At 38.3% G+C, this 27,708-nt stretch overlaps 1 protein-coding gene across 5 annotated transcripts; it reads right to left on the bottom strand.

The window, feature by feature from the left end:
• Positions 1-411: 411 nt before the first annotated feature.
• Positions 412-27,084, bottom strand: dennd1a (DENN domain containing 1A). 5 transcript variants are annotated; one of them, XM_089020150.1, is made up of 22 exons: positions 26,962-27,084; positions 25,708-25,772; positions 25,441-25,484; positions 22,880-22,929; positions 20,989-21,105; positions 20,788-20,857; positions 20,276-20,356; positions 18,956-19,009; positions 18,094-18,204; positions 16,178-16,278; positions 15,648-15,693; positions 13,797-13,898; positions 13,543-13,668; positions 12,677-12,778; positions 11,448-11,535; positions 8,090-8,130; positions 6,108-6,179; positions 5,977-6,033; positions 4,782-4,904; positions 3,180-3,244; positions 2,401-2,629; positions 412-1,612 (listed from the first exon to the last, which is right to left on the bottom strand). In XM_089020150.1, the coding sequence occupies exons 1-22, from the start codon at positions 26,976-26,978 to the stop codon at positions 608-610; spliced, it is 2,766 nt and encodes a 921-aa protein (XP_088876276.1). In that variant the 5' UTR covers positions 26,979-27,084; the 3' UTR covers positions 412-607. The 5 variants fall into 5 exon arrangements, with proteins under 5 accessions (XP_088876276.1, XP_088876277.1, XP_088876280.1 ...); XM_089020151.1 differs by having other exon boundaries at positions 412-1,609; XM_089020154.1 differs by lacking the exon at positions 8,090-8,130 and adding an exon at positions 10,533-10,573 and having other exon boundaries at positions 26,962-27,008.
• Between the last annotated feature and the right edge of the window lie 624 nt (positions 27,085-27,708).

Here is a 27,708-nt window from a genome sequence, read left to right as displayed (position 1 = left end):
CTATGTTCCTCATCAAGTGTTTAATGCTGATGAAACCAGCCACTCCATTCCATCAAGCCATCAACGACCATCACAAAGGTAAATAAAACAACTTTATTATACTGTACAGTTTATTTCTTTAATTATAATACCAAATCACATTTATTATACATACATTAAGGTATATTTTGTGTAGTTTTAAGGCTTATAAAATTAGAAAGTAGAAAATTATGTTTTATGGGGACTGGGAACGGATTATTCTCATTTTAATGGTTTCCTATGGGAAATACATTTTTGGGATACACACTTTTCGCCTTACACACTGTCTGGGAACCAATTAAGTTCGTAAGCCAAGGTATCACTGTATGTCGATGTTCCTACTGAATTTTACATTACTAGCGTCAAGAAAGATTGCAAACGGTACATTCTGAACATTTTTAATGTATATGGTGTTTTATTAATTAGTCCGATAACAATTTCACATCAGAGCCCCTGTTTAGGGTCAGGAAGAAATGTACCGATTCTTAATTCCACAATATGCCATAATTCGAGTTCTTCCAAAGAGGTTTTTCATGCAAGAATGAACATATCCACTTCTGTCAAAGAAGGATAAATCCATGGCAAGGTTTTAGTCAAATGTTTCCCACGTCTTTTGGATTTGATCGATGCTCTTTTGAAGAGTCGTGGTTGGTTTAAACATTGTCAAAAGATCGGCAAAAAGCTCCTGAGTTTTTTGGTTGCCTTCTTCCATTTCAAGTGGTCTTGTTAGTTTATTAGAAGCAGTGGCCGGGACTGGCATTGAGTCCGTCAGTCCTGGAAGTGCCTGTGTGCTGGTTGACGAGTGAAGCAGCGGTACACACGGAGAAGAGTTGTCCATTCGATAGCTGGGATGAAGCGTTGAATTGTCGGGCAATTGCTGTTTATAGACCTCTGACAGTGCAGGGAAATGCGATGGTCTGTGTAGGTGAGAAGCAAATGGTGGTTCATTGACTGGATTTAAAGGTGTTCTTCTCTCACCTGGCAAATATTGCATTTGAGGAAGAGAATGTTGGAAAGACTGAGTAAAGACCGTCTGCGATATGTGATGATGCGGCTGAAAAGAAGACTGGTTCAGTGAATAAGATGTCAGAGGAATTGTAGTTTTACATGTTGTTGGGAGTACATCAACATTCACTTCATCCCTTAGTGGCAAGGAAGTAGTCCGTGGTGACTTATTAAGGGGGTCCAGAAGGCTTATCAAATCCATGTGATCTTCTGCAACACTGGACACGTCTGAGGTCTTACTCAGGGCTTTTCGAAATTCTTGACCCCCAGTTTTTGTTCTTTCCTCAATAGGGGATTTCGACTGACCAATAAATGGTGCCAACACAGTTCCATATTCAGCACTCTTCCTGACGTGAGGACGAGGTAAGGCGATAGTGTCAGTGCTGGACAGGTCTTGTGGTTCAGTGCTTATACTGTTACAGTCATATTTCTGCGTGAAAAGTTGAGCTGGCAGAGTTTTCTTGTAAGTTGGAGGTTCCCAAGAAGGAATTTCAGTTTGATCTGATTCTTTGCTCAGCAGCTTGAAAGTATTATGGAGCTTGAGCTCCGGAGATAATTGTGAGTGTTCACAGAAATGAAGGTCCTCCTGCTGCAAACACAAATATGATGTTAGCTTCTAAGGTTTTTTTTTCCAGCGGTCAAAACAAGATTGTACAAATATTTGTTTGATTTTGCAGACATATGCACAAAAAAAAATAACAAAATACATTTATCCCAATTTACTTGTAATGTCATATTATACTGGTATATGCACACATTTATCATGCGAAACATTATGAAAATCTTGATAACACTCAATAAACAGATGAACACATCCTGGAATATCGTACGAGCAAGCAGCTTCTCTTATATAACCACAACTAGCTTATATATCGAATCGTTCGTTTGGCAATTTGCATACTCTGCACGGCAGCCAATCAGAAGCCTGTTTCGTGCTTCGGACTATACCGTGACTGTAAAGTGTACTTGAAAGTTTTGAAAGGCGCTTAGAAAGAGGAGTCCATGTGGCTTTTAGCAGACAACGCAACCATTGTATTATGCACCATGACGACAAACGACAACTGGAGCAAAATCTTCAGCAAGCGATATTTATCATAAATTAAGGGAGAAAGGGAGCATTTGTGGTAGGTACTTCCTTGATTTAAAAAATCCTTTATACTTCGCAACAATGGTTTTTTTTTTGCGATTAGTCGTCTTATTGTGTTTCAAGTTGTGAAAAATGGGGCAGGCAACTTTTCAGAGTTGTCTGCCCGGGTGTCCGCTAACTTTTTGTCATGAGTTTCAGACACTGGTATTATGCAACAAAAACATTTGGCCAAAGCGTCGTCTGCAAAACTGTCAAACGACACAAACCAATATCCTGTATGTGTCTCTGACCTGACTGGTGAACTTGGTCTGAAGCTTTTCATAGTCTTGCAAACACTTCAGGTCCTCAAGGCTTTTCGCCAAAGGAGGTGGCTCATGCTCATCAAGGCAGCTGAAGAAATTTGCTAGAATGCTGGCATTGGAGAGGTTTTCTGGAAGTGGGCTGGGAGTTTCTACACCTATATTAGATCCATGTTCTTCTATCCACTCGACCTCTTTGAGTGAGTAGTATCGCTGTGACCTGTGGAGATATGATGACTCAATCAAATTCACAGTTCATAAATTTCTTGAAAAATTGGATTAGATTAGATTGGCTGGCAACCAATTCAGGGTGTCCCCGCCTCATGCCCGAAGACAGCTGGGATAGGCTCCAGCATCCCTAATGAGGAATAAGCGGTAAGGATCATGGATGGATAGATGGAGGTTGGTTTATAGAATGGGCAAAACATATTTCTAATTCGTTCCTGACTGGGGTTTCTCTTAGGCTTCCTGCCACATAAAAAAACATTTCAAATTGTCTCTTGGTGGAATTGTAAAATGGAATGGTTGTTCATTTGTGTGCCCTGCAATTGGCGGTCAACCAGTACAGGATGATCCCCGCAGACTCCGTGAAGATAACAGGTACACGCTACAGCACACCCATGACCTTTGTGAGGATTGGATTGGCCTTTATTAGTCTCGCAGTGAAGAAATTAACATGAGTGGGATGGATGGATTGTTAACGTAGCAAATTTTCTTATGAATTACAAAATGGACAATGTGCTGTTAATATTTCGTTTAAGATGGCTTACGTGTCATGAGAACCTTCCATACATTCGTTACAATTGCTTTTCTTCAACTGCACGGGTGACTGTCTCTGGAAAAGTAAAACAAACAAAAGCATTTAAAAACAAATACTTCACCTTTTTCAGTACTTCACGCTAAACACAATTAAAAGAATTTCAACACAGTTGTGTTTTTACATATTGACGAATACGGTACATCTTATTTTTTCCCATGAGGGAAATGAAGGTGTCCTAGTCCTTTCATCTTCCATTCATAACTTTGCTGCTGTGAGATGTAAATTTCTCCGCTGTGAGACTAATAAAGGTAAATCAAATCCAATCCGATTTTTTTCCGTTGATACCTTAAAAAATGGGAGACAAAGAAACAAACTGTAATAATAATAATAATAATAATAATAATAATTTTCTTCTTTTCCTTTCGGCTTTTCCCTTGACGGGGTCGCCACAGCAAATCAGTGTCCTCCATCTTTAGAGGTTTGATCCGCATGTGTCTTTTGGCCAAGCTTTTACGTCTGATGCCCTTCCTGACACAACCCTCTGTATTTATCCCGGCTTGGGACCGTCACAAGAAGACTTTGTGGCTACAGAACAAGCAACTCGCTCAGTAAAAGGCTCCAAAACACAAAATGGTCATCGGCACAGCAACATTCAAACAAAGTAAAAACTATACTCATATAATAATAATAATAACAATACATTTAATTTCTAAACGCCTTTCAAAACTCTCAAGGACACTTTACAGTCATAGGATTTTTTTGTGTGGGTGAGCAGCGGTAGCCATTCGCGCCAGCGTTCACTCTACCCGGAAGTAACACAGCAGCAAAGTTATGAAAGGAAGAGGAAAGGAAAGAAAGAAGTAGATAAATCATGTCCAATCAATTGAAACAATTAATGGCATGATGAAACTAGGTATTTGTGATTTGTTTGAGTTTTATTTATGATACATTTGTTAGATTTTTTTTCAATTCACTAACTGTGTAAATACATATGTACAAATACCGACACTCTTAACAGATTCTGATCCAAATAGCTCAAATAAACGTTGAATATCTGCAGTTAAAGCACAACTGGTTCATTTAATTTAAAATCCTGTTTGGTGGTCGTTAGAGAGAAACAAATTAATTTTACTTTGATATCCCAATATTTTTGGTCTCATCGGACAAACAAAATACTGCATTTTCCGGTATATAAGGCGCACCGGAGTATGAGGCGCACCCATAATGAATGGTGTATTTTCAACCCTTTTTCATATATAAGGCGCACCAGACAAAAAGACGCACCTTCGATGAATGAAAAGTTTTCCAAATATAATACATAAATATATAAAAGTTTTCCAAATATAAGGTACACCACATTATAAAGCGCTACAGTAGAGGCTGGGGTTACGTACTACGTCTTTTACAGGGGGAAATGGAATTGGTGGCTGCTTACAGTCGTTGCGAGACCTGTTGTGGCTCAATATTACTTCACATATAAGGCGCACCTGCGTATAAGGTGCGGGGTGATCCTTTGAAGAAAATTAAGGCTTTTGGGTGCGCCTTATACACCAGAAAATACAGTAACATTTTCTTGTTCAAATAAATTCCAAACAAATGTGAAAATGCTTACAAGTCCAAACTGCCAGTTCATTCTTTGTTCATCCAATGTCTGCAGTGACCCCCCACTCTTGATTCTAATTGCAAGGAAGTCATTGTGTCCAGTGATGATTCCTGATCCATTATTTACATTCTCCTGCAATGCGGAAACAATAACTGTTCATGTAAAATTGTCATGTTTGGACTGTTTGGTTCAGATTAGAGAGACGAGAAACTGGGATCCAATGCAGCAAAAGTTGTAGATTGACAAAGTGATCTATAGAAAATGTTTAAAAAATGATAAAAAAAAAATGATTAAAAAATGAATACTGTTTGTAACATTAGGAATAAGCGGTACAGAAAATGGATGGATGGATGTTTGCAACATTATTCCGAGGCCTAATGAATCGCAGCCCTCCACCCCCCACTCCGGTGCCATCACGTGGTGGATTGCTGTGCAAGAGTGAGATGTTGGCTGTCTGGCTGGCTGGCCAAAATTGTTGTATGTGTTGCTGGGCTGCGAGCGTGTTGCGGTGTATTTGATGTTCGCTTACAAAAAAACGTCCCAGGAGACAATTTCCACTGACCTTCGTCACCCTCTACTACCTTTTTTTCTGTACTGTGAGTACTAAAGAGTTTGTCACTACATTTCTCTCCAGATGCATCAAAATGACCGGAATGACTTCTTTAATCGATTGCAAACATTTATGCTTTCCTCTTCAGAACTATTTGAATCATGTTCATAACTGGATGAGTAACAAGAAAGCCTCTTTTCCGAATCTGAAACCATTGTTTTGATTCTCGAGAAAGGCAAGACGTTTTGGCGTTACACCACGAACAAGGGGGCGGGACCTTCTGAAACTGGCCACTTCCGGGTTCAATTTGAAGTAGTTTTTGGACACTTTAAGTCATTTTTATTGGTGTTTTGCATTTGACTAAAAATATCATACTGCATGTTTTGGATATTTTAGATGCTATAAAACGTTTTTCTGATGTCAGTTGTACTTTAATTGTCAATTCATAAACACTGCAAGCCCAAGTGGTGGGCGGGTGTGTATTTTGAAAAAAAAAAAAAACAATTGTAAGCAATGAAAAAACATTTTCTAAATTTTTGTACAATTTGGGGAAATGAAGTAAAAAAATAAATACATGCATGACTTGAAGACAGACAGTGGCTATATATATATGGTACATATAGTACAGTAGATATCCTTGTTGTGTTAACTTACTTTATGCTTTAGCCGGCTCTTTACTTCCTTGATGCCCATTTTGGCATGGTCTTTAGCCTGTCAATAGAAGCAGACTAGAACCGAAGAATCTTGGTTGAACGTAGTTTGAACATTTTGGGGCATGTACTCACAAATTTGTACACTGTCTTCATAGCTGGGTTTGCTTTGGTCTTCACGGTGTTCAAAATAACCCCACTCCCTTTCTGTCAGGATACATGAGGTGGGGAGGGGGTAAACAAAACAAAAAACACTTGCATTATTTAATGTAAAGTGTTGTTGATGAAAAAGAGTCACAAATGGAAATGGGAGGTAGGACTCCCAAGGATACAATTTTATGAAAAGAGAAGAGGAAAAAAATGCATCATAGGAGATGGCAATTTTGCCATTTGCTGTTGAGTAAAAATGACTTCACAAGTGCTCAATGGGTTCAGAAATGACCAATCACAGCTTACCTGTTTTCCAAATGTGGACTTTGGACTGAAATTTAAATATTCACTTAGACAATATGAAACAATAAAACTACCATTCAGCAGTTGAATGGATGCTACAGTTGCGGGTTTGCTTTCAACATTTAGCTTGTAGTAGACGTGCACATTCCACCATGACGTCCCTGATCCACTGCTGAAAAGGACGCTTTGATCCTCTCCTCTTTCATCTAGAACTGCTTCATGTCACAAATAGGGTACAGAAAGTGCTGAAGGACGAATGACTCTCTGAGTCTTTGTGTTGTAATATTATTTGTTATTTAGTTTTTTTTTACTTTGTTACTTCAGGGTTGAGTAAACGCTGGCGGGTGTGGCTGCCAGTGCTCACCCGCAGAGAAAATATGCTGTGACTGTAAAGTGTCCTTGATATTTTGAAAGGTGCTTATAAATGAAATGTATTATTATTATTATTATTATTATTATTATTATTATTATTATTATGAATATGTCCACAAAACCATCCATCTATATATTGGATTGGATTGGATTGGATTGGATTGGATATGCCTTTATTAGTCTCACAGTGGAGAAATTTACATTTCACAGCAGCAAAGTGATGAAAGGAATGAAAGTAGAAAAACGAAATACATGAGCTGCTGGAAAGGCAGCCACTCTCGCGGCGCCGTCTTGAAGTCAAAAGAACAAAAAAAAAACTAAATAACAAATAATATGACAGCATTGAGACAATATGACAAAACAAAGACACAGAGAGACATTCATTCTTCAGGACTTGCTGTACCCTCTTTGTGATGACATGAAACAGTTCTAGATGAAAGAGGAGAGGATCAAAGCGTCTTTCCACCAGTGGATCAGGGACATCATGGTGGAATGTGCATGTCAACTACAAGCTAAATGATATGTATATATGATATGTTAGCTAGTTTTAACAAATGACACATGTCTGTTGAATTAGGTTGTCTGAAATTAGTGGCATATGTGACATAGAATAAATACAATACACATAAATGCATACAACGATAACTGCTGGATTTTCCCAAAAATATTCTACTAGCTCACTAGAATGTCCGAAAACTGCAGCTTCTTTCACAAAGGAGATTTTGTTGAGGCTTTTAGACTGAACAAGAAAATCTTGTCTTCACTTGGTTAGATTGAAAGAAAAAGTGTTACCAAAAGGCAATGAATGAATCAGACAAAATCCACACAAAACAAAAGTTCCCTCACTCATCGTGGTTAATGGTGGCCAGGAACCCTGCTACGATAAGTGAAAAATAACTAAGGAGGGTTGTCTCGCCTGCTGATAGAGATTAGACAGAATAGAAGTTATCATGTTAAAAGTTTCATGCTGTTATATGCTTAGTGGACATGTGTGACTAGAATACACAATTTGAGCACAGAGAAACCTGGGGTCAATCTGAGGTGATCAGACAGAGCCGGTTAATCTGTTTTTGGGCAGAATTTAGGATTTGGGAAACTCCTTCTTCACAGGGGTAATTTAGGGCTTGTTACTCCACATCTCGAGATCATTAGCCGGGTTACAAATTCATCAGTTCAGGGAAAGACAACCAATTAAAATGTCTATGTTCTGTTGTTTATAGCTGTTGGTGCTTGGGACATCCAGGGGCGTGGTATTCAAATCAAAGGCTGATGATGAGTGTGATTTTACTCACCTTCACAGTCATTAGCCACTGGTGGTAAGATGTATCATTTCCTGTGAAGAGAATAGTTAAAAACGTTTTAAAATATTTCTGGAAATATGTTGAAAAGACAAGTAGATGTATCATTTTCTGTGGAGAGAACTGATGGAGTATGCATGCATGTACATGCATGTATGTATGCATGTGCATGCATGCATGCCTGTATGTATGCATGTGCATGCATGTATGTATGCATGTGCATGCATGCATATGTATGCATGTGCTTGCATGCATGCATGTATATGCATGTATGCACATGCATGTGGATGGATGTGCATGCATGCACATGCATGTGTGTGCGTATGTATGTATGTATGTATGTATGTATGTATGTATGAACGTACGCACGCACGTATGTCCATGCATGTATGTATGTGCATGCATGTATGCGCATGCATGCACATGCATGTGTGTATGTATGTATGTATGTATGTATGTATGTATGTATGCACGTACGCATGCACGTATGTCCATGCATGCATGTATGTATGTGCGTATGTGCATGCATGCATGTATGTACGTACGCATGCACGTATGTCCATGCTTGCATGTATGTATGTGCATGCATGCATGTATGTATGTGCATGCATGTATGTATGTGCGTGCGTGCATGCATGTATGTGCACACACATACGCACACGTGCGTCATCCATTCCATCAAGGCATCAACTACCATCACCAAAAGAGAAGAGGAAAAAAAATGCATCATAGGAGATGGCAATTTTGCCATTTGCTGTTGAGTAAAAATGACTTCACAAGTGCTCAATGGGTTCAGAAATGACCAATCACAGCTTACCTGTTTTCCAAATGTGGACTTTGGACTGAAATTTAAATATTCACTTCGACAATATGAAACAATAAAACTACCATTCAACAGTTGAATGGATGCTACAGTTGCGTGTTTGCTTTCAACATTTAGCTTGTAGTAGACGTGCACATTCCACCATGACGTCCCTGATCCACTCTTTCATCTAGAACTGCTTCATGTCACAAATAGGGTACAGAAAGTGCTGAAGGACGAATGACTCTCTGAGTCTTTGTGTTGTAATATTATTTGTTATTTAGTTTTTTTTTACTTTGTTACTTCAGGGTTGAGTAAACGCTGGCGGGTGTGGCTGCCACTGCTCACCCGCAGAGAAAATATGCTGTGACTGTAAAGTGTCCTTGATATTTTGAAAGGTGCTTATAAATGAAATGTATTATTATTATTATTATTATTATTATTATTATTATTATTATTATTATGAATATGTCCACAAAACCATCCATCTATATATTGGATTGGATTGGATATGCCTTTATTAGTCTCACAGTGGAGAAATTGACATTTCACAGCAGCAAAGTGATGAAAGGAATGAAAGTAGAAAAACGAAATACATGAGCTGCTGGAAAGGCAGCCACTCTCGCGGCGCCGTCTTGAAGTCAAAAGAACAAAAAAAAACTAAATAACAAATAATATGACAGCATAGAGACAATATGACAAAACAAAGACACAGAGAGACATTCATTCTTCAGGACTTGCTGTACCCTCTTTGTGATGACATGAAACAGTTCTAGATGAATGAGGAGAGGATCAAAGCGTCTTTCCACCAGTGGATCAGGGACATCATGGTGGAATGTGCATGTCAACTACAAGCTAAATGATATGTATATATGATATGTTAGCTAGTTTTAACAAATGACACATGTCTGTTGAATTAGGTTGTCTGAAATGAGTGGCATATGTGACATAGAATAAATACAATACACATAAATGCATACAACGATAACTGCTGGATTTTCCCAAAAATATTCTACTAGCTCACTAGAATGTCCGAAAACTGCAGCTTCTTTCACAAAGGAGATTTTGTTGAGGCTTTTAGACTGAACAAGAAAATCTTGTCTTCACTTGGTTAGATTGAAAGAAAAAGTGTTACCAAAAGGCAATGAATGAATCAGACAAAATCCACACAAAACAAAAGTTCCCTCACTCATCGTGGTTAATGGTGGCCAGGAACCCTGCTACGATAAGTGAAAAATAACTAAGGAGGGTTGTCTCGCCTGCTGATAGAGATTAGACAGAATAGAAGTTATCATGTTAAAAGTTTCATGCTGTTATATGCTTAGTGGACATGTGTGACTAGAATACACAATTTGAGCACAGAGAAACCTGGGGTCAATCTGAGGTGATCAGACAGAGCCGGTTAATCTGTTTTTGGGCAGAATTTAGGATTTGGGAAACTCCTTCCTCACAGGGGTAATTTAGGGCTTGTTACTCCACATCTCGAGGTCATTAGCCGGGTTACAAGTCCATCAGTTCAGGGAAAGACAACCAATTAAAATGTCTATGTTCTGTTGTTTATAGCTGTTGGTGCTTGGGACATCCAGGGGCGTGGTATTCAAATCAAAGGCTGATGATGAGTGTGATTTTACTCACCTTCACAGTCATTAGCCACTGGTGGTAAGATGTATCATTTCCTGTGAAGAGAATTGTTAAAAACGTTTTAAAATATTTCTGGAAATATGTTGAAAAGACAAGTAGATGTATCATTTTCTGTGGAGAGAACTGATGGAGTATGCATGCATGTACATGCATGTATGTATGCATGTGCATGCATGCATGCCTGTATGTATGCATGTGCATGCATGTATGTATGCATGCATGCATGTATGTATGCATGTGCATGCATGTATGTATGCATGCATGCACATGCATGTGCGTATGTATGTATGTATGTATGTATGTATGTACGCACGCATGCACGTATGTCCATGCATGCATGTATGTATGTGCGTATGTGCATGTATGTACGTACGCATGCACGTATGTCCATGCTTGCATGTATGTATGTGCGTATGTGCATGCATGCATGTATGTATGTGCATGCATGTATGTATGTGCGTGCGTGCATGCATGTATGTGCACACACATACGCACACGTGCGTCATCCATTCCATCAAGGCATCAACTACCATCACCAAGGTAACTAAAACGACTTTATCATATGGTACAGTTTATGTCTTTAATTACAATACAATAGCACATTTATTATACATAAAATAAGGTGTATTTTGTCTAGTTTAGTAGCTTATCTAGGAGAAAACTATGTTTTATGGGGTCCTGGAAACGGATTATTCTCATTTTAATGGTTTCTTATGGGAAATAAATGTTCGGAAGAGGAACTTTTCGCCTCACACACACTTTCTGGGAACCAATTACTTTCGTGAGTGGAGGTATCACTGTGTACGCATTCTATGTTCGGACCCCACCTTGCAAATCTCGGATGATGCCTGGCCAATGAATAGAAAGGGCCTGATTCATAATAATAATGATATGTCAAGAATGGCTCACCTGAATAATTTCCATTGTTGATCTCCTCTTCAAAGATGTCATTGAAACCTTCTCCAGAGTTTAATAGCTCCAAACGGCGATCAATGAACTGTGGTTGTAAAAACAAGTTGCATTGGTATTTTGACAGTGAAAATTTTCTTGTATGTGTGTGATTCATTTTTAAAGATAAATAAATACAGTAAAGTCTCGTTATATCGATATTCAAGGGAGTCCGAAAAAATATCGATATAACCGGGACTATCGATATATCCGACCCTGTTTGCATGTAATTTTCTCCGTGCGTGCATAGAAATAGTATCGATATAACCGGGACTATCGATATATCCGATATCGATATAACGAGACTTTACTGTATCAGGGATCCCAGCCAAGGGAAATTAAAATAGAGAAAAAGGAAACAGATCAGCCTGGGCCTTAAATTTATGAATGCAAGATTGCATACTGATTTATGATTTCTGAAACTTAACATGTATGCTCACTGCTTGTCACAATTAAACTATGGGAAAGAGTAGTTGAAGCTACTTAGTTGAAGACTAAGAACAGAAGTAAGCATTTGTTAATATCAGTTGGGTTTCATGCCAAGAAAAAAGTATGACAAATGCAGTACAGTTATACCTCGGCATACGAACACTTTAGCTCACGAATTTTTCACATTACTCACATTAAATTTGTGAGAATATAATCTTGGCATACGAACTAGTTTTCGGCGGATGAACACCAAACCACGCGGTCAAACAGAGCCACGGCTGACGGACTAGTTTTCCACAGCCCCTTTGAGTGCAGGCGTGGTTTGCTATCTAGTGGAGTACTTTTGCTATTATGGGACCGAAAAAGAACCCACCACAGGCTCGTGTTAAGCCTAAGAAGACATTAAAGATAATTACGATCGAGCAGAAAAGGAGATCACAGTGGCTGGCGGACTAGTTTTTGTCAGTTTCTAGTTTCGAACGCTGTATTGGATGTTTATGTGGTCCGAAAACTCAATATTCTTTGGGTCCTGCAATTTGAGTGAAAATGACAAAAAAAACCGTGGCACTGGAGCGGCCAAATCTGGGCACATGAGTGGCAGTGAATGAGTTAAGTAGTCTTGAAATGAGTCACCGTTGAAACATAATCCAAATAAAACCATGACTGTGTTCTGAGCACTAAATGTGTCCTGGCTCAGGGCACCATCATCTCTGGGTAGAATACAACATGAATACAAAATTTATATGGATGCAAATGTTTACCTGTTTGAAAAGTTGAAGCTGGATGGCATTCTGAAGGAACACTTTCATGGCACTCAATCGATGATTTACGAAGGTTTCTTCATTAAATGTTATTGGTTCACCCTGACAATGAACAAAAAAAATGTAAAAACCTGCTCTAGCACAGTGCTTTTCAATTGATGGGTAAGGATGTGCACCATACTATTCAGACAACAAGTTATTTTCTTTCCATAGCCTGCCTGGTCCTGGGATTTGTAAATATGACACAAAATACAGTACTGGCCCGAATATACCATACCATAGCACATTTATTATACATAAAATAAGGTATATTTTCTATAGTTTTAAGGCTTATAAAATTAGAAAGTAGAAAATTGTGTTTTATGGGGACATGGGAATGGATTATTCTCATTTTAATGGTTTCCTATGGGAAATTAATTTTTGGAATACACACTTTTCGCCTTACACACTCTGTCTGGGAACCAAATACGTTCGTAGGCCAAGGTATCACTGTATTTTAGTTTTTTTTATCATATCAAATAATGTAAGGCCTACAAAACCACACAAAGACCCCACTGGGTACAGTGCCATGTAATATTGTCCTTAAATTCTAAAGTTGTCAAAGGCTTTTTTTGGGTTAAGCTTTAGTTTCACCAATTTGTATTGTTTTTTGCAGATTCTTAATTGCACTAATTTAATAAATGAATGAATGAAAAATCCCTGCAGACATGATATTTAAATAATGATGGCGATTTCATGTAGCCACTTAGTCTACTGTTGTTTAGATATGTACATCAGTGTTGGGGGCATAAAACAAATTAAAAAACACAAAAGCATGGCTTTTTTCTGTCTTAAATTGTATCTGTAATAAGAAACGATTTACAGACCAACTCAATCTGTAGAGCATTTCTGTAGCTGCCAAACAGAGCTGCCTGACTCTTGAGGAAGGCACGAGCAACACCATCGCCTGGGGTTGTTGAAAACTTTCTCAGCCGACTTTTTAGAGATGAAACCTGATGGAGCAATGTCACACTGAAACACTCATGTAAGGATTGGTGGTGTGCGTAGGAACATATTGGTTGGTTCTCAAAACAGTAAGGAATGACAAGATAGAAAAGACAAAAAACGGAATGCTCCTCACCACATCATGGGGTAGGCTTTGAAGATCATTATAAGGTGTTTCAAGGGTGTTTGTGTCAACATTCAAGATCACAACATCATCAATAGCCATCCCTTGAACTTTCTAAAGAAAAGACAAAAACGTTCACAGGAAAATCAAGATACACATTGTAAAAATAAAATCTAAGGCTTATCTATATACAGACGCTCCCCACCTTACGAACGAGATACATTCCGAGTGGTTGTTCGTAAGGTGAATTTGTTCGTAAATTGCTTCAGTGCTATATTTTGTATGGAATGTATGTTTAGGTCAAACACTGTACAGGGAAGTATAAAACACAGACGCTCTAACAATGGTAAAATAAATTCACATCTACTGTAGTACGAAGACATATATCCTTGCGTCATCAGTAAGCCATTACTGAAGCTGCTGGCATGTAATGACTGAATTATGTGCTAATAGCCATTACCTTTTGTTATGCATCGCGTTCTCCTGAAGCGTCAACTGGGAAGAGGGATTTCCTCCCCGCACACATTACTCTACGCAGCCAATCGTCAGCGAGCTCGGCGCCTCCTCCTCAGAGCGTCAATTGGGAGGAGGGATTTCCTCCCCGCCCACATACTCTACGCAGCCAATCGTCAGCGAGCTTGGCGCATCGGGGCCTGAACCGGGGAGCTGATTGCTGAGCCTTGATGTCCGTCGCATAGACATCCAGCCCTTGAAACCTCCAATGTGTTTGTGTGCGTGCATGTGCGTGAAGCACAATACGCAGCCAATCACAAGCGAGCTTGGCCGGAAAAAGGCGCACAATACAAAATCGAACTTACAGCATGACTGTCCAAACATTTTTCGAGATACTGCACCGGCAAAAATGTTCGTATGTACTGTTTTTCGCAACTCAAATGTTCATAAGTTGGGGGGCGTCTGTCACATGAAATGAAGGACGTGTGTGTGTGCGTGAGTTTGCGTGTGCATGTGTGTTTCATAAATATTGAATGAACCCTCTATTACCTTTTTTTTCATGACTTGAAATCTTGCTCTGCTGCATGTTTTGCAGAGCATATCTTTCTCACTCCCCCAAAAAAATCACCTAGTTTAACTACTTCTTCTCTTTGCACATACTCCGACAGCCATTCCAACTGAAAACAACCAAAATTCATTCTTATTTTGGTTTGGGGATTTGAATGTGACATTCACTGTCCGGTCTCGTTTCTCCATGGTAAAGGATTTGCATTCGCGTCACTTATTGCCACTGCACTGTTATTCCTTTGGAGCTGAGAACGTGCACAAGAACTGCCAATGCCGTGATTGGCTGCTTAGCATTATTCCATCGTATTGTGTGAATAGACAAAGAAAAAAGGTGAAGATTACCAGTAAGTGATTTGGATGATGGATGGATGGGCAGACGGATGAAGAAGTGACTTTATCAGTGAAGGGCCAAGGCGAACAATGAGGACAACCAACCCATTTCAAATTTAAAAAATGGGCCAAAATCCACTGTGACAAGGTACAAAGCTTTTGAAAGAATGCCTTATGGGCAGATGTGACAAAACTGGAACTTTTTAGCAAGGGACATTAGCTCTATGTCCACAGACAAAAAAATGGAACAGAACACACTGCCCTTTCTATTTGTTTCCTCTCGTAAGCTATCCAGCACTTGTTTCAGCCCGCCCATTTGTTTGTCAATTCTGTCTAACATAACGGCTACTTTGTGTTGTCCCATGTCTATTTTGGCTCGTCTATTCTGGGCGAGAGCATCTCTCATTAGCTGCTTTCCGTTTTTGCTGTTGTTTTTTTTTTATTGAGTTTTAGAAGAATTACAATATCTGTACTTGAAAGAGAAACATTTCTTTCATGGGAAAAAAAACTTACTTCCATGAGGCTGGAATGGACTCCAATCAGGTAGGGCATTGGAGCACTGAAAAGAAAATCATGTTATACCTCAAAATTTAATGTAGTTTTCAGGAAAGGCTTAATACAGTAAATGTTAATAACGTGACTAAAGTGTTGCTGATCAGTGATGAGAAGTTGAAAAAAAGAAAAACTGTGTTACTGCTATTCCTAGTGAGGTGTTACTGTATTTTTTCACACTGCTATTCATAAAGGGCAGGGTATAAATACATAATAATAATAATAATAACAATAATAATACATTTCATTCATAAGTGCCTTTCAGAACTCTCAAGGACACTTTACAGTCACAGGATATATGTGAGATGGGGCCGTTAAAATATAACGGGTATGGAAATATACTCAGAATTATCCCCGCTGGATGAGAGGGTAGGGTTAACAAGTGCTCAATGGCATGAGGCAACCCCAGGAATATGCACTATAATTCATATTTGCATTTAAAATGAAAAGCACATGGGTTAAGACTTATGTAAAAGAGCCAACAAACTCACCAGCAGTAGTCTAATAGATGCTGTGGCAGGACTGGAATGTAAACATGTTGCCAGTGCATTGGATATAACATGGCAACAGACCCATGGACACAAGCTGTTAACTGTTTACAAGAAAAGAAAGTCCAGCAAGGTAGAAGTGGTAAGGTTATTTATATATGAAGTGATACAGTGATTTATACCTCAGTTTACGAACGCTTTAGCTAACAAACTTTAACAAACTTTACGAACGTTAAATTTGCGAGAATATAATCTTGCCATACCAACTATTTTTCGGGAAACATACGGAACGCCACAGTGAGTGATGTGTCGTTCGCGAATGAGCCGGCATCTGTTTAATTACAATACCATAGCACATTTATTATACATACAATAATAATAATAATAATAATAATAATAATACATTTCTTTTATAAGCGCCTTTAAAAACTCTCAAGGACACTATTTTGTGTAGTTTTACACAAAATACGACGTCACTTTTTTATTTCTTAACTGACATCAGAAAAACGTTTTATAGCGCAGTATGATATTTTTATTCAAATGCAAAACACCAATAAAAATGACTTAAAGTGTCCAAAATCTGCAACAAAAAAAAATGAACCCGGAAGTGGCCAGTTTCAGAAGGTCCCGCCCCCAGTTCGTGACGTCACGCCAAGACGTCTTGCCTTCCTCGAGAATCAAAACAATGGCTTCACATTCGGAGAATATGCTTTCTTGTTACTCGTCCAATTATGAATATGATTCAAATAGTTCTGAAGAGGAAAGCATACATGTTTGCAATCGATGAAAGAATTTATTCCATGCCATTTTGAGGTATCTGGGGGCGGGAAATGTAGCACAAAAAGAGGCAGAAAATGGCGACAAGGCTCCTGTAAGGAATTAATCAGCCCGTTTCCACAGGCTGATTAATTCCTTACATGGAGCTTTGTCGTCCTCTTCTGCCTCTTTTTTGGGCATTTTCAGAAAGTCCCGCCCCCAGTTTGTGACGTCACGCCAAGACGTCTTCATTGCTGGAGAATCAAAACAATGACTTCAGATTCAGAGAATATACTTTCTTGTTACACATCCAGTTATGAATATGATTCAAATAGTTCTGAAGAGGAAAGCACACATGTTTGCAATCGATGAAATTATTTATTCCGTGTCATTTTGAGGAAAACGGGCGGGGGGAAATGTATCACCCAAAAAGAGGCAGAAAATGGCGCCCAAGCTCCTATGAGGACTTAATCAGTCCGTTTCCACAAGCTGATAAATTCCTTCCATGGAGCTTGGTCGCCCTCTTCTGGCGGCTTTTTGGTGCAACACGAAATACATTGACGTGATGGAAGGACTGCTACAATGTGTCTTTTTTTACGGTCAGGGGCATTCCTTTATTGACGTCACGTACGGACTCGTCACCAACTCAAAAACAAGACTTCCTGAATATTCAGCGCGAGTCTTAAAACGTAAAATATAGCTATATGCGGTGGAATCTTATTAAAATACGCTCAGTAGAAGTCATTTCAAGCCATTTTACAAATTATGGACACAACTTGTCCAGAGACGTCAGTTGTCCTTTAAGGCTTATTTAGTAGAAAATTATGTTTTGTGGGGACCTGGGAATGGATTATTCTCATTTTAATAGTTTCCTATGGGAAATTAATGTTTGGAATACACACTTTTCAACCTTACACACACTTTCTGGGAAACAATTAAGTCCGTAAACCAAGGTATCACTGTATCATTTTGATATATATATATATATATATATATTTTTTTTTTTTTTTCTTCAAAAAATGCAGTACATGTGGTTCAGTCGGTCTCACGATTAAGTAATTTAAGATGTTTTCAGTAATAATAAACTACAATCAACGGATGCAATACGTTGATAGTTGTTGCAGGCTATTTGAAAACAGTCAAAACATGGGGTTTTTACTTACAGTGCTCAATGTACTGCAGCAGATGACGATCCGGCGTTCATAAAGCATACTAGCATAGAGTTGAAGCATGTTATTCACATCGACTGCTAAAAAATACTCTGTCAGGTTCCTCTGTAAGAGCCAAACAAAAACTTGTGTTAGTTCTAAAATTAAAAATACACGGTGCACCGTGAAACATCGCTTTGTTCAAATAAATTTCTGTACTGCATTATTTCAGGGTTGGGGTAATTATTACCAGTCAAAAAAAGTCAACCAAAGTCAAATAAAAGGTAATGAAAGTTTACTTTGCCGTCAGAGTACTTTGGACCTTTGGACATTAGGGATATATATAGGGCCAGAGCCACCAGCAAAAAAATTAGTTCGCTGACGAAGCCTCTTGGATGAGAAGTGAAACGTCCGACACCTTCAAAGAAGTACAGATGACGGTTGAAGAAACCTTTTGATCGATGGACCACTCCTGTACGACTGAGAGCTTACACAGACGTATCTAAACTAAAAGCTATGATGGACAGCCCCTTCCACCAGCTTCAGCACACCATGACAGCACTGGGAAGCTCCTTCCGCCAGGGACTGTTACACCCAATATATAGATATACCGCTGCTCGTTCCTACGACTGCTGTCAGGCTTCTGAATAAACGTGAAAACCAGGACTCCACCTACCCATAAATAGCATTTTTTTTTCTTTTCGACCACCCCCCTTTCCATTTTGTTGCTGTGGATGGCAAATTTCTCCCATTTTGGGACTATTAAAGGCTTTCTTATTCTTACATCTCAATTACTTTGCCTGAGGGTCTCGCTAGACATTGTTTTATCTGGTCTTTAGATTCAATCCTTGTCAAAGAAAAAATGGAAAGCACTCACATTTTCTGGTATTCTGGGCAGCTCATTTAAATCAGGTACAGTGAAGTAGAAATGCTGGAATCAACAGAAAAACAAATGATCATGATAAGGTTCTCATATATGATTTACCATTCGTGTCATAGTCATCTTCTGTCATTTTCCAGAGTGCGATGGAGTGCCACACTTGGAAATGTGTCATCACACGATACCCGACAAGTTTTTATCTAGCATAATTAAAGGACAACCGACACCATTTTTTTGTTTCCTAACTGACATCAGAAAAACGTTTTATAGCATCTAAAATACCCAAAACACGCAGGCTGATATTTTTCGTCAAAACAACAATAAAAGGCAATACACCAATAAAAATAACTTAAAGTGTCCCGAAACTACAAAATAACCTTGGAAATGGCGAGTTTCAGAAGGTCCCGTCCCCTTGTTCGTGACATCACGCCAGGACATCTTGCCTTGCTCGAGAATCAAAACAATGGCTTAAGATTCGGAGAAGATACTTTCTTGTTAGTCATCCAGTTATGAATATGATTCAAATAGTTCTGAAGAGGAAAGCACAAATGTTTGCAATCGATTAAAGAAGTCCCTCCGTCTCATTTTGAGGCGTCTGGACTGCAATGTAGTGCCCAGAAAATGCACAAGATGGCGCCCAAGCTCCGTTGGAAATGGGCTGATTTGTCTGCTGGGAATTTATGTCAACTAGAATCAAATAGTAGTCTTGGTGCTACACACAACAATTCACCATCGCGTTATTTATGTGTTTTCCTTCTAATTTCGCCATCAACACGGATCAACACGAAGTTGTCAGACCAAACGAAGTACCTAAAATGCATTGTGTGTCGCTTTCTCGGTCAAGGGCGTTCCAGACGTGACGTCACGTCAGGCATCGCCATCAACTCGAAAATTATACTTCCTGAATATTCAGCACGAATCTTAAAACATAAAATATAGCTATATGCTGTGGAATCTTTGTAAAATACGCTCAGTAGAAGTCATTTGAAGTGATTTTACAAATTATGGACACAACTTGTCCAGAGGCGTCGGCTGTCCTTTAAAGCTTCACGTGTTTTTTGTTTTGTTGTTCTGTACAGAAATTTGCATAAATCACCAGAGTCCAAGAGTAAAAAACAAACCTGTGGAAATGTCATGGCAAAATTGCTAGCTTCACAAGGATTTTTCATACTTATGGGCCCGAATCATACCATGAACTGTGGTGGGGAAAATGTTTACCTACTCCACAATAGCCACAATAGATTTTTTTCCACCCAAAGTTAATCCTCACCTGAAACAAAAATGATGATCAAAATAATGGGGTGAATTGTGACTCACCATAGCAAGATGAACAGGAACACCGGGCTCAGGAATAGAAAGGGTGTGTAAGGACTCCAGGAGATCCCGGAAATTGATTTCCTAAAGCATTCAAAAGTTTATGATCGATGAAATGAAGAATGTCCAACATGATTATCACACTGTGTCATGTGTCTTTCTCTAGTGTGCTATTTTTTTTATTCATTCATTAAGTATTCTAATCCCACTTTCACATCCTTCACCTTTAGTACTTTTGCATTTATTTATATGGAAAACACCAATGACTGAAGAAATGCGGAATCTTAAAAAATATTGCCAAATTACATTTAAAGGTAGCATTAATTTTGGTTTGGCTTTGACAGGGGTTTTCATTCAACGTTGTTGATTGGTGACACAGAGTGACATTTTGCAGATATTTCTTGATATGTTTTTTAGCTGACATTGGACAGCTTGTCATGTTATTGGGTTATAGATTCTCATTAATGGTGCGTAAAAGGATTAAAACCGAGTTACAACATCTTCATTGTCCTTACCTGGCCAAATATGGTGTAATCCGCAAGGATATTTAGTAGTTTATAATACACATCAAACCAGGGCAGATAGCTGAGGAATACAAAGAAACCTACAGTTGGAAATTTGACAGCCCGGGACAATTTCGATAGAAATTCCAAAATAATGCAATTGCCCTACTAATGAAAGAAATAAAACAAAACAAAAATAAGAATATGGCTCACCTAAGGAGACAATAGCAGGTGTGTGAGCTTGATGAGAGGCGACAAAACCCAAATCTGTGTTTACTGTTGATGTCTGTCAGCACAAATGTGAAATTCTGGTCCTGGTTGATAGTCACACTGCAGAGAGAAAATTTTGACAACACAAAAATTAGAGGAGGAATTACCTTTTCCACATAGGCTACAGGGATGCATCTGGGAAATTAAAAAAGGGGGTCAGCTGGCCCCCATGTGTCTGAAAAGGGTGGCAAATTCTAAAATTGATGGAACCCGATTTAACTAGATTGACGAAGTATACTCAACTGATTGAAATAAACGAAAATACATTTATTGGAGCATATTTCTAAATTACAAATTAAACAACATTGAGTAAACTCTATTTTTCTTACATATCAACTATTTTAATTTAAATCAAATAATTTATTCATACATAAAATAAATATTTTCAATTTTCTTGACTAACTGTTGTTTTATTTTTAGTAATAACTGTAACCATATCACACTGCTTGAGGGAAGTGTTGTCTTCACAAGGGTGAATAAGAGCATAGGTTGGAGGGAGTGAGGGAGTGTGGTTGAACAGTTGGTGTCATGATCTGGTTGGCGACCAACGGGGGGCGCTGTCGGCCCCGCCTGCACCTGCACAGGTGCTGGTCGTTTCCAATCAGTGACACTCAAAAGGACCCCCGGCACGACCATTCGGTGTCGGGTAATTGTTAAATGTCATTGTATACTGTTGAACACACGGTATGCTGTTGTATGCAATTGTATGCATTGTGTGCAGTGCATGTGTTTGTTTAATCTTGGCGAACTTTTAATCTTGGTTTTCTTTTGATACTTTGTATTTTTGTTTCCGTTCAGAAGATTTTGATGTTTTAGATTTTGTTCCTGCTGACTTTATTTTAATACAATTTATCAAACGCAACCTCCTGCTCCCTCCTGCCTGCTTTTTAGGATCCGCACATGCCATCACCACCTTCACCACATCACCATGCAAACCGTGACAGTTGGCCTCTGTGTGGAGTTGCGAAATAATAATAATAATAATAAATTTAATTTATAAGCGCCTTCCTCGACCTTCATACAAGTGGAGTTATGATTCAAGTTAACAGTTACTATACAATCAATCCTGTGTTATTTTGATATTCTACGGTATTGCAGAGAAGACAAAGAGAACAGACTTAGCACAATGTTTCATACTAGTGTCTACTTAAAGCACACCCGACACCATTTTTTGTTTCCTCACTGACATCAGAAAAACATTTTATAGCATCTAAAATACCCAAAACACAGAAGTCCTCTTCAGAACTATTTGAATCATACCCATAACTGGATGACTAAAAGAAAGCATCTTCTTCGAATCTGAACTCTCTGAAGCCATTGTTTTGATTCTGGAGCAAGGCAGTTTGTGGGTGGGCCGGGATCGCCGAATTCGCCCAGGTTTCCAATGTGACGTCACAAACAAAGCGGCAGGACTTTCTGAATCTCTCCAGTTTTGAGCCTTTTTGCGTTTGATTAAAAATATCAGACTGCGCGATTTGGGTATTTCAGATGCTATAAAACGTTTTTCTGATGTCAGTTAGGAAACAAAAAATGGTGTGGGTTGTCCTTTTAGCTGACTGCCAAAAAGAGAACAATTAGAGGGCTTTGTTGATACCAAGTCCACACTTAACTTCAACAGTGTGTTCCTGTTAAAATGGACACTCAAAAATATGGCTTTACTTGTCAAAATTATTTAGTTTGACGGTAAACCTATATGTTTTTAGTTTGCAGCAAAAACTAAATTATTGAACCTGTTGCTGTCCTCTTGGAGTCGAGTGTAACCGATAAATTAGACGAGAAGACAGACACACACACCAAGAGACAAACATAAGAGGAGACTGTTGTCATAGTGTACCTATCCACGCAGAACGGAAAGCAGAACTTGGTCACCGTCTTAATGGTTTCCTGTTGAAGATATGAAAATTATTAGCATGTCACTATATGAAAACAGCACAATGCCACTTTATAAAATAATCATTTTAGTTTACTTTTTTAAAAATAATCTTTTCAATTTCCATGACCATAAACCAAAGTGTAAATAGTTTGTCTGCATTTGGGTGAGGTATAATTATTGTTTTAATTCAACAAAAATGTGAAGGAAAAAATAACAAGACTCCAGAAAGTCAATTGTCATCTTTGCACCTGAATGAGGACAATGAACGAAAACCTCATATTTCGGCCGAATGTGAAGTAAACGTAGTGGACTTCTGACGACTGAACGTTTCCACAAACACACTCATTCTGGTTCCTGTAAATGGCTTTTGACAACCATTCAATGTTTTTCTCCATTTGTCTTCCAGTAGAAAACCCAACTAAACACATGGAAATCAGAATCAGAAAGCCTTTAGTAGTCCCACAATGAAGAAATTTGCAATGTACAGCAGCAAAATTGAAAGAGGTGGGGTGTCAAAAGATAAAGTATTCTACGCACGAAAGAAAATGAGCCTGCCTTAATATGTTGGTGTGTGTGTGTGTGTGTGTGTGTGTGTGTGTGTGTGTGTGTGTGTGTGTGTGTGTGTGTGTGTGTGTGTGTGTGTGTGTGCGTGCGTGTGTATGTGCGCGCCTGTATGTGGCGCGTGTGTGTGTTGTTGAATTAATAGTACAATATTCCACAATTCTGATTAATCAAAGTTTTTCTAGTTTTACTTCCTTGTAACTAATATTTACCTGAGTAAAATTGAATGGACTTTATTGATTGTATTTTACACACTATAAGGTACAACGAAAAGTCTTTTAAAAAAAAAGTGCTGGAGACATGCTGACAATGTTATAACTTGGTGATGGTTTAGTGTCGTTGCTTTATTAAATAATTTATTGTTGCAGCTCCAAAAAAAGGAGAGCTATAGTATTGTTTATTTAAAACATACACTTCATTAATGGTTTTCACAGTCTCAACAAATACAGGTATGAATTTGTTTGTGTCCATGCCTTCTATTATTCCGTTCGACTCCAGAGGCGTTCATGACCCACTCCGAAAATCTTAAATTAACGATTACTTAGGAAAACTACATAAATGGAAAATAATGCATTAAAACAAAAAAATCACTAAATAAATTATATGGTTCCTGGTTTTCCTGGTATTTTCTTGAGCGTACCTCCAACATAAAGATCAGATGTCAGTAAAATGTAGGAGAACTGGCCTCTCTCAAAAGTGTTTATTTATTTCTTTGTTGTGTATTCACAAACAAGGAAATCACAAAATTTATTCAGGGGCCGGAGTCTATACTGTAGAATTATTTTGCTATTTCCTCACTTGACTTTCTGTTTTGATGGATTATTTTCAATTTGTGTTGTTTCATTGAAGTTCTCTTCCCACCTTCAAATCCCATTTCAAACCCCACATATTCAAATGGTATTGTCTGTGTAGCTCTTTCTCTTGTTTCTATTTATAATTGTATTTTATTTATTGCATTATATTTTGTGATTGTATTTTATTTATTATAGTACCTATGCTTGTCTGTCACTGTAAAGTGTCCTTGAGAGCTTTGAAAGGCGCTTAAAATATAATGTATTATTATTATTAATTGTTTATGTTTTTCAGGGGTGGCCTTGAGCGCCTCTTGAGTCAAATGGAAGGAGCATAACTCCATCTAGTGAGTGAATTGTAGAAAGCGTATTATAATCCATTGTGTCCAATATATTTTAAAAAATTACACAATACCCCATTCATTGATGTGCACCTCATAATCCAGTGTGACGATTATTGTAACAGATATGGTAAGATTTTTTATTAAATGTATTCATTTGATTGATTCAAAAACTATTCTAGTAGGGTTCTTTCATTCGTATACAATAAATTCTTACATTCTTATACAATACAATAAATACAATTTGTCTGTTTACTACCACTTTCGTTTTGCCCACAAAGACCATCATCCATTTTGAGAGTAAACGGGTGCAAAGGTACAGTAGGCGAGGTTAGGCAACTTGCCGTTTCGTGTCCGCTACATGTGGAGGAGTCAAGGAAATAAATGGTGATGGCAAATCATTTTTGGGAACATCATTGCTGAGGCAAAAAAAATGGAGCTGTCAGACCTGGTACAATGGAGCTAGGCTGCTAGGCGCTGCATCCAAATTTCACCTGTATTGGTGGAGTTTTAATTTTTTCTGTTGTTTTTGGAAATATTATATATCTAAGACTTTAGTGAGATGTGAATACCAAGAAAGACAAAAAAAGAATAAACAAACACAGTAAGGCCAGAGCCAGATTCGAACTCTGGAGCTCTGCAATGTGATGCCAGAGTGCTAAAGCAGTCAACACAGCCACCTGGTCCAAGGAATGGTTAAGGATTTTTTTTTGGAATGCTCTGACGCATAGAAAATTGGAGCGACATTGACTTGATTGAAGTAATGAACAAAACTTATGATTCAAACACAATAAAAGGAATTGCAAACTAAAAGTTTGCGAAAACAGACCTCATCTTGAAAGTCTTCCGGGAATTTCCTTTGTATTGTAGGCTCTGGTAGAAACAAAAATAAATACATTATTATAAATTAGAAATGGACCAAAATATGAAAAAAGATAAAAAGAAACAAAATATGTTGTCAAAAAGCATTGAGCCCAATGTAATTTTGTCAACATTCATTGATTCTATAATTATTTGAAGGTTTATTCAGAGCAAGTTCCTCAAAAATTAGCTTTAAAAACATTAGGAAGAGAGAGGGGGGGCTGACAAAACTTACCTGAGTTTTGTGTGCCTGGATGAACAACCTCCATATATACCTCAAAAGTAGATGCTGGACTTTCCCTAGAGAAGACATAACAGCCTACGTAAAGACTTTTGGGTACATTTCTGTGGAGAAATATCTTCTTCTTCTTTTCCTTTCGGCTTTTCCCTTCAAGGAGTCGCCACAGCAAATCAATGGCCTCCATCTTTAGAGGTTTGATCCGCATGGTTGTTTTGGCCAAGCTTTTACATCGGATGCCCTTCCTGACACAACCCTCTGTGTGTGTGTGTGTGTGTGTGTGTGTGTGTGTGTGTGTGTGTGTGTGTGTGTGTGTGTGTGTGTGTGTGCGTGTGTGTGTGTGTGTGTGTGTGTGTGTGCGTGTGTGTGACACACACACACACACACACACACACACACACACACACTGGTCGTAACTCGGATGTTACCCGTATATACACTGTATTGATAAGTGCCTTTCAAAACTCTCAAGGATACTTTACAGTCACAGGATAAGAATTTTCTCTGTGGATAATTCACGGGTGAAACTTGTGAGAATTAATTAGTTGCAGCATAAATTTGCACACTGATAAGCACCTTGCCCAAACAAAGACACTACAAGACTAGACCTCACTTTGATGTTCTTAAATCTCAAGTGTGATTTAAAAATAATAATAATAATAATAATAATAATAATAATAATAATAATAATAATAATACATTTTTTCAGGTGCCTTTCAAATCTCTCAAGGACACTTTACAGTCACAGACAAGCATAGATACAATAATAAATAAAATACAATTATAAATTTGGGTTATTTTGGATTGACCAAAAGTACTGCTTTTCAATTAGAGAGATTCAGTCTTCAAAAATACAAACTAAATACACCCTAAATGTAAAACACCTACATCAACAGGCGCAGCAAGTATACATCGACAATTCAATAACAAATTTACTAAATAACACATTGAAGAGCTACTGTTTGTACTCCTCCGCGTCAATTGATCAATGGCCACTTTCGATACAACGCACGACTGTTTGCAGATGTCATTCCCAGCAAAGGTTACCGAAATTTAACTAAAATGTACGTCCTTGAACCTATCCCCCAAAATAATGGTGTTGTTATTTTGTTTTGTTGTACATGTACTTCGTTTTTGAAGAGCACGACTATTTCGGTGTCAGGCCCACGAACTGTACATATTTGAGCAATTACTGCGAGAAAGGCTAGCCAAAACATACACGCTAATAATAGGACAACAATCATTTCTTACTTTAGTCTGGATTCCATCTTTGGTTTCGGAAAACATTGACTTCCAGTACATTGACAACGAAATCCGAAGCAAATGTTGCTGTCGCGTTACAAGAACCAAACCAACGGTGTCCTGCAATGAAACATGGGAGTTGAAGTTTACGGCAGCTGGGTACCCTATACCGCGATACGCAATTGTTCTCGTGAAAGAAACTACAACTTCCAAAAATCTAAGCAAGAAAAGTCGCGTGACAAGACGATAGTATGTTCCGTTCTTTTTTCTCCTCTCATCCCCTGACTTTCTAAAACCTGGAAAACACTGTGGCACCCACTATGCAGTCTTGCATAGAAAAGTAGAGGCTAAGGCAGAGAGGGAGATATGATTAAATCAGAATTAAAAAAAAAAAGATACATTTAAACAGACGTGAAGAAAACAATGACAAAATTCAGCCCAGAAAAAAACAATGATAAAAATGCACATGCATTGACTTTAATTCAAGATTATCAGAATGAAAATCATCTTTATTGGCCAAATGTGTAGAACACGAGGAATTTCTCATCGGTAGAACAAACTGCACGAGTAATGGAGCCACAAAGGGACATAAGGCAGTCCCAAGCCTGGATCAATACAGATGGTTGTGTCAGGAAGTGCATCCGACGTAACATTTTTGCCAAAACAAATATGCAAATCAAACCTCTGAATCCCATACCGGCACTGTTGGCCTTTAGGGTGCTGCTCTGACATACTTTTCTGTCACTCCGGACTTCC

The sequence above is a fragment of the Hippocampus bargibanti genome, linkage group LG18, assembly GCF_051943395.1.
Source record: "Hippocampus bargibanti isolate YZ-2025 linkage group LG18, ASM5194339v1, whole genome shotgun sequence".
In the NCBI taxonomy this organism is placed as follows: Eukaryota; Metazoa; Chordata; class Actinopteri; order Syngnathiformes; family Syngnathidae; genus Hippocampus; species Hippocampus bargibanti.
The sequence above is the reverse complement of the archived record's forward strand: the minus strand, read 5'-3'. Positions and strand labels throughout refer to the sequence as shown.